This window comes from Rutilus rutilus (genome assembly GCF_951802725.1).
Source record: "Rutilus rutilus genome assembly, chromosome: 23".
Lineage (NCBI taxonomy): Eukaryota > Metazoa > Chordata > Actinopteri > Cypriniformes > Leuciscidae > Rutilus > Rutilus rutilus.
Genome location: NC_140233.1, coordinates 3,714,943 through 3,723,091, shown reverse-complemented (window position 1 = coordinate 3,723,091; position 8,149 = coordinate 3,714,943). Strand labels below are relative to the sequence as shown.

Sequence of the window (8,149 nt, the reverse complement as noted above, 5' to 3'; positions counted from 1 at the left end):
AACAAAATTTGGCCGATATATTAAAGCCGATAAATAATGGATTATTTTCTTCAGCTGAGACACTTCAGATGTGCACTGTTCAACATGATGGTTTTGAATTGCTTGAAATATGATTGGAATCACTTCAAAAAAGGAAAATAAAGTTTAGTGCAAAACGTGCAGCGCAAGCCTGTCATATCGGCTACATAAAATCATAATGAGAACATTATAATTGTGTGTTTGGGACATGGATGTTAATGGTGAGACTTTTGTTTTCGTAATCAGGCTCTCAAAAATTATATAAAAATTTGATTTAGATTTATCGGCCAATATATCGGTTATCGGCTTTCAAATATGAAGAATTATCGGGTATCGGCCACTAAAACGTGCACTTTGAATCCCGTTTTCAAAAGTTTGCGTTTTCAGGCCCCCAAAACACCGTTGTCGTGTCAATGAACGGCCAAAACGCATAAAAAGTTTTCTGTTTTTAGTTTAAAACGGTGTCGTGAAAATGGCCCTTCTTAAAAAATAAAAATAAAATCACAAACTCAAATACAAAAGAAGCACAGAACCTGACATGCATCTTCAATTGATGTTTTTAATCTGATTTAACTTGGTTTGGAAATAAAAACACGTTGGACAATCCCCAGTAATTAAAGAATAAAACATGGTGCAAACACAGAGGGTTAAAAACCTCCACATTCATTCGGCCACATTCAAGCACTCAAACACACACACACACACACAAGATAAAAGAGGGAAGATATGCTTCTCACACACACACACACACACACACACAACAGCACCTTCCAGAATAAGGCCCCGTTACTCCAAAAGAGCTCCAGCAAATGTTCATTAACGCAAGTCAGAATTACAGACTTGCTAATTGGCTTTACAGTGGCGTTGTGTTAAAAAAAAAAAGAGAAAAAAAGAAGCCATAATAATAATAATAAAAAGAGTTACATTAAAAATAATAATTATAAATGTCCAACTTCTGGTTACAGGCACATTTTAATATTCAAATAAAAGAAATCGCCTGGCACGAAGTTCAGCTTTAGGATATCAACACTCGGCTATTGATTCCTTATAAAATAGACATGTTAGACTCTGTTTTAAATAAACCTTTTATAAAATATGTTAAGAAAACCAAACAAATCTGAAAAGGTTGACAAAAGAGCAGCTTATTAAAAAAAAGAGCTGTTCACATTGTCATGATGACGAAAGTTCAACACAATAAAAATGCTGTTCATCAAAAGAAGACATTTTCAAAATAAGAGTCTTTATCCATCAGCATCAACACTCTCTTTGATTTGTTAAAAAAAAGAACCAGGATGAAACCGGAGACCCCAGTTACTTTGGGATAAAATGCAGCAGTCGGATTTAACATCTCCCAAATGGTTTGACGAGTAAATTATGGACATATTATAGACTTATAATCCGTGCTGAGTACGTAAACAAGGTCAAATCAAGAGTCTTCAGCGTCATTTCACAAGTTAAATTAATCTCAGAAAGCATTAAACCAGATTTGATGGCAAAGTAAAAGTACAGGTCAGTGAAATTCAACAAACTCCTCCAGGCTTTTGGGAATCTGGTCCCGATACAGGATGTGATGTTGCTGCACGGCACGAGCCGCCAGGCATTTCAGACTCATCTTCATTTGCGTCTTCAGAAGGATTTCAGAAACGCCCGTTGTGCTCTTGTCAAGAGGTGTCTTCTTTTGCTTGTTGGTCATGTCCGTATGAGCGCCTGCTTCGACGAGGCTAATGATGATGGCGTGGAGGGTCAGAAAGTCGCTAATGGGGCGGTTGTATTGTACGATGAGATGCAGAGGACTGTTTCCTTCATTGTCCACGGCGTTCACTTGAGCGCCACAGTCTATGAGCAGCTTGGTAACTTGCGCGTTAGGAAAACTGCAAACGTCGTTGGTGTGGAAGTCGTCTACGGGCGTACCTGAGCTCGCCGCTAAGTGCAAAAGCGACGAGCCCTCGCGGGAACGTGGATCCAGGCGTATTAAGTCGTAGATCTGTTTGTTTATCCGCGCTCGTTCCTCTTCGCCGCATTGCGTTTTGGTGGAGATGCAAACCAAGTAGAGGAAGGTGAACACGTTAGATTCGTAGTTGTCGTTGGCCGCCGGTAACTCTGCTTCCGTAGCGGTTTGCATTCGCGAGATGCTGCGGCGGATCTCAAGGACGCTCGCGCGCAAAACGTGCTCCACGTCTGACGCGCGAACCGGCTCTTTCAAGTGCACCATTTGCGAGAACACTTGTGCAAACCTCAAAAGGTCTTTGTGGGTGTTGCGGTTTCCTTGCTGGCGTAGGTACAACGCGTGAAGCCACAGCTTGATGCACTGATCGAACTCCATGTTGTCGGCGTAGACAGCGCCGCGGTATATAATGGGATGCGAAACGTCGATGTTATCTGAACCCAGAATTCGCTCGCGAATCATCAAGCCTTCCATGTGCAGCGCATCCCTGTCGTGCCGAATGGCCTCCAACTCTTGCAACGCCCGGCATTCGGTCCTCCCTCCGTACGCCTCAACAGGCGACAGCCACTCTTTAGCGATGACGTTCTGCGGATCGCGAAACCTTTCCAGCATGGCAAGGTACAAGTAGTGGTAAGTCTTAAGAATGTCGTAATTCTCACGGTCGTTAGCGAAAGACGCTCCAAGAAGCTCTAATGCTTCAATTCGGTTGTGCGCGTCGCAATCCGCGTGGGAAAGTAGCAGCTCTACCACATCCGCTTTGCAGCTTTCCGCCGCCACTTTTAGCGGCGTCATGCCGTGCCCGTTAACCACCATAGCCGCTTTGCATCGCACAAGCTCCTTAACGATGTCCAGATGCCCGGCTTCGGCGGCAAAATGCAACGCGGTGGCTCCACAGTGAGCTTTAGCATTGGGATTAGCACCGCGCTCCAGTAGGAAGTAAACAACATCGCCATGGCCCTTATAGGCGGCGATCATCAAACAAGTGTTGTCGTATTTGTTAGCGATGCTGATGTCGGCCTTGTGCTCCACAAGGTAGCGTACGATGTCCAGCCGGCCGTCGAAGCACGCAGCCCTGAGGGGGGTGGAGTTGGTGAGGGTGGTGTGGTTCACGTTAGCGCCATGGGAAACTAGCAAACGCACCACCTCGAAATGACCAGCGCCGGCTGCACACCAAAGAGCCGTGGCGCCATCGATAATATACCTGTAAGAGTGAAAGACATGTTAAAGAGTTGTGCAGGTATGACATCACTTTGTAGTAGGGCTTTGACTCCGAACTTCGTTATTCGAATATAATTCGAACATTTAAAAAAATAATGATATTCGAACGAATATTAGGCAGCCTTTAATGTTAAGAAACCTGTTATGGGCATTCTTTTTTGTAATTGTGTTTGCTTGTAAACGTTGTTTTCAGTTCAGATTCCGAGGCTTTTTCACAGCTGGTGAAGTTATGAATCGTGAGCTCATTAGCAAGGCTATTATTGGTCATCTGGGCTCCTGTACGTGACGTTAGCGTCCTGGTTAGCGCCTTTTTTGTATACCAAAACAATGGCCGCGCCAACACCTACAACAAACACGCCTGATGAGGATTTCGAAATCTACACTCCTGACAATGTGAAAGCAACGTGTGGCGCTACTTTGGGTTCCCAAAGAAACAGGGAAAAATCACGAGTAAGGACAAAGTGATGTGTAAAATATGTAGGACCAAACTCACACACCACGCGACGACCAGCAACATGAGAGCCCACCTGTCAACACCACATGTACACAAAAGCTGGAAGAGGAGGAGGGGGAGGGATCGGGGTCTTACTGAAGGCATTTAATGGTCAAAATATTATTAATAAATATTTGAATATATTCGAATATTAATAAACAAACGAATATATTTTTGGGCAAAAGTCACTCGTGATTGTTACGTGTCTTGAAAAAGGAGGTTGCTAACAAATGGCTAAGTGGGATTACAGAGGCTGTCGAAGAGATTAAAAATCATCACGCCCGCTTTTACAGCATCGTTATGCTTATAATTGTGCTTTTATAAACTATTCTAACTCAAACGTTCCAGGAAAATGTTTTCAGATAAAAACTGAAAGTGTTGACAGAAGCTAGTGATGGTGACGTTGAATTTGTGGGGCCTTGGTGTAGTCCGTTTATAGCCTAGCTTTAGCTTTTTACCTTAGGCGACTGCATTTAGGCTATCATAAACTTTTGTTGATCACAGAGCTTGTTTGGGAAGCCTATGGGAAAATCCTAGTGGGTTTTTGTACAGTTAAATAACTGGAGGCGTCAGTTGGTCATTCACTTTCACCGTTTCAGCGATTCTGCTAAACGGCTCGTTTCATGTTCCACAGAAGGAAGTAAAAGTTTGGAACAACATGAGGGTGAATAAATTATGACAATTCATTGGGCAAACATTAAAATATACAACACGCTTTCTGGAATTCCCGATTCTGGTTGTTCAATCGTGGAATTCCGGGATGTCATTTTCCGCATCAAACCGGCACTACTTTCATGCGATCACTCAATGGACTCGCGCTCAGTTCATTGGTAATTTTTTTGCGTCTCATTATTGATTGTTGTAAAAAATTACCTCAGAGGACTTCAGTATTAATATTATATTACTGTAATTTTGTTGCTAGCTTGATTGTTTTGTACACTGTAATTGATTTTTTTTCTAAGCAGAAACTTTAGGATAATATACTGGTAAGATTCAATAGCTCAAATCAATATTTCATGTATAGAGTACAACGGGGCTAAACTCTTTTAAACCACTAGATGGCACATAAATTCATTAATTTGCATATTCACAGCACCGCGTATACTAAATGAGGCAAGGGTGTAGAGTTACATTTAAGATATTTTATGGCATGAAGAATTTTTTTTCAAGGACAATAACTTTTAAAGTTAGTTTTAATGGATACAATTATTGACTACAGGAGGACTTTAACAACTGCTTTTCAAGATGCACGTGGAAATTTGTCTAATCCTTGATGCGATCACCGACAGCAGCACAAAGTTGATTCTGCGCTAATTTGATCTAATATTTAATGTTTTTTTTTTTAAATGTTGTAGATTTATGTTGCAAGTGAGAATCTATATAATTATTGATTATATTTTGAGACAAAGTTCAAGGTAATTAAAGCAACAGTTTTTCAATAACGGAAGAATATGTAAAAGTATGGTATTTGGGGTAGAAGGCACAATAATTAACATGATAATAAATATCTGACTGACTTTTACATTTTTTGACATGACATGGTTAGATTCAGATGGTAAATATCATAAATTTGTTTGTGTGTCCACCTTAGAGATAATCACCATATTTATAATGAAATGATATTTAAAAATTATTATATTAATCATATAATAAAATATTTGTTACTATTGTAAAAATTATTATGGGATCTCATTCAATGCTTTCAGAATCTTTACTTTAAAAAATAAAAAAAAAATTTGCTTGTATTTTGTATTTTTAAAACATGTTTTAATGACATTTTATTTATTGAACAAAAATGTATTATTTTATCAATCAAAATAAACCGAAAATAGTACAAACTTTGCCCACCTCATAGATTTATAAGATTTTTAAACAAACCACTTTTATGATTTATTTTTAAACAAATCTGTTGTTCCATCAATGTTCAATAAAATTTATTTTTTCAAAATCTGTAATCATACACTATGGGAATATTGAAAAGCACATTTTCTTAGGGTGAGCCCTACAGGTAGCAGTGTAATAATAGAGAAAATACACAGTCAGCAAGCGTATCCCTTACATAATCAATATAGTAGGGGTGTAATAATATATCATGTCACAATCCAATTTATCTCACAAAATAAAAATTACTTTGTGATAAAAAAAAATCACGTTTTCAGAGTTTTAGTGTCAGTACTACATTAACCTACTATATATAATGTTGAATATAATGTATAATAATGCAATGGGGGAATATTTGTGGGTCCTGATAATGCCGAATGTCTGATGTTACCAGTAAAAAGTGTCCTACATTAATATATAATTAAATATATCTAGTCAGTGACAGAGAGCAAGTATATTCGTCTAAAATAATTCTGTATTTTCGAGTTCAGAATCATGAATATTGTTATTCTGGTGTCTCTATTGTCCTGTGCTTTGGGTTTATCAGAACCAAGTCCGAGCCTATTCATTTACACACACAATGTAAAACCAAATTTGGCATTTTAATCAACAGTACATTTTTTATTAACCGTTTACCATATGTCTTGAGTATCGCAATAATATCGTATCATGAGTTCATATCGTGATAAGTATCAAATCGTGACATGAGGGTCTCGTTACACCCCTACTATATAGTATAGTACAAGTAACTATACTTCGGTCCAGACAGTCGACGGCACCCGTTGACTTCCACAGTAGGAAAAAAATACTATGGACCTCAATGGGTGTCGTCAACTGTTTGATTACCAACATTCTTAAAGGGGTCATCGGATGCAAAATTCACTTTTATATGGTATAAATATGTATAAAATGAATACACATATAAATCTGTCTTTGCAGTGTGTACACAACCACCATACAATGAAAAAATCCATTCACTCCTTTTTTTTAATCTTCAAAAAGTCTAAACAGTAAACACTCTCAATATTAAAGCCTTTTGGAGTTTCTGAGCAATATGTCATATTGCTCATATGACATCATATGCTCCGCCCACGACCACTGATGGACTGTCCCATATTAGCATATTTCCCGTATTAGCATATTTCCAGGGGGGTAAAAGGGTGTTGTTTTACACAACCATTGAGGAATTTTAACCAAAGTATGTTACAAACTGTACATGAAGACCCTAAATAATCACACCAACTTGTGGAAAATGGGCATTCGATGACTCCTTTAAAAGTATCTTCTTTTGTGTTCAACAGAAGAAAGAAACTCATACAGGTTTGGAACAACTTGAGTGCCAGTAAATAATACCAGATCTCATTTCATTTCTGAATGAACTATCCCTTTAACAGTTCAAACTCACCCATCAAATCTGACAGTCCCAGTCTGCTCAGTGTCCACCTTGTAATGGTCCAAAAGTAGCCGGACCACCTTGTCATGTCCGTTCCGAGCCGCGATAATGAGAGGAGTGGATCTCTGTCCGGCCACCTGGGTCACATACTCCAACAGGTATCGGGTCTGGACGGTGGAGTGGTTCAGGAGCAGGGCTGCCAGGGTCAGGACTCTCCCCTCACTGGCTGCTTTGTGAACGTACCGGGCCAAGGACTCCAACCGGGCCAGAGCCGGTACCTCCGCCATCTGTGCAAGATTCGCCCACTGATCTCAGAGCAGATCAATCCGCCTCCCATTAAAAACACCTGCCTGAGCTCTACAGCTCATATATGACACCAGTGTAGAGTTTCAACCTGACAAACTGCCATTATACTGGTTATTAATATAACACGATCTGCTAATATGGATCTTATATTAAAAACAAACGGAGACTTTTAGTCTGGCTTGGTGACGTCACGTTGAATTTTTTGATTATATGAAAGGGGATAGGACTCTCGTGGTAATAGATTTTGTAACTGAAGTTATTATAATAATAATCCTATATGTTATAATACATGATTCATAGACTATTAATATCGTAATTCAAATTAGTTTCAGTAGGAATTCTCTTTCACTTCTGTGAGAAACGAGGTTACTCGCCGCATTCCTCCACTTTTGTGCTTCGGTTCGTTCTTATTTCAGTTCTGTGTCCCTCCGCGGTATTGTCCGCTGATCACTTCGCCGGAATGAATCCAGATTTCGCTGATGAATCCGACACTGAATCCGAAATCAAGCTAAAATCTGCGCTCAATGTGATTGTGTCTTTCACCTCTGCTAGATACGACGCACGGAAATGAAGTCAGCAATAACAGGAAGTGCGACACTGGGAATCATGCGATGCCTTTTTCGAAATAAAAGTCCCATGTGAATTAAGAAAAAATATATATATATTATATCTACCTTATTCTTGTATTATATTTCTCAGGTGGAACACTTTTTAAACCATTTGTAACTATATTTTTTAAACTATATAATTGAACTGTTTCTATTATTTTTTATATATTTTATATTTATATAAAACAAATATTATATCTACCTTATTGTATTATTTCTCAGATGGAACACTTTTAAAACCATTTCTAACTATATTTTTTAAACTATATAATTTAAACTGTTTCTAT

The 8,149-nt window shown here is 38.9% G+C and overlaps 1 protein-coding gene across 1 annotated transcript; it reads right to left on the bottom strand.

The window, feature by feature from the left end:
• Positions 1–559: 559 nt before the first annotated feature.
• fem1b (fem-1 homolog b) lies at positions 560–7,832 on the bottom strand. Its single transcript, XM_084397985.1, has 2 exons — positions 6,961–7,832; positions 560–3,164 (listed from the first exon to the last, which is right to left on the bottom strand). The coding sequence occupies exons 1-2, from the start codon at positions 7,233–7,235 to the stop codon at positions 1,529–1,531; spliced, it is 1,911 nt and encodes a 636-aa protein (XP_084254111.1). The 5' UTR covers positions 7,236–7,832; the 3' UTR covers positions 560–1,528.
• Positions 7,833–8,149: the final 317 nt, after the last annotated feature.

Excerpts from the sequence above, each read along its gene's own strand:
- fem1b (XM_084397985.1), bottom strand. The coding sequence starts at position 7,235 with ATGGCGGAGGTACCGGCTCTGGCCCGGTTGGAGTCCTTGGCCCGGTAC. Across the intron at positions 3,165-6,960 it reads GGGACTGTCAGATTTGATGG|GTATATTATCGATGGCGCCA; the intron begins GTGAGTTTGAAC and ends TCACTCTTACAG.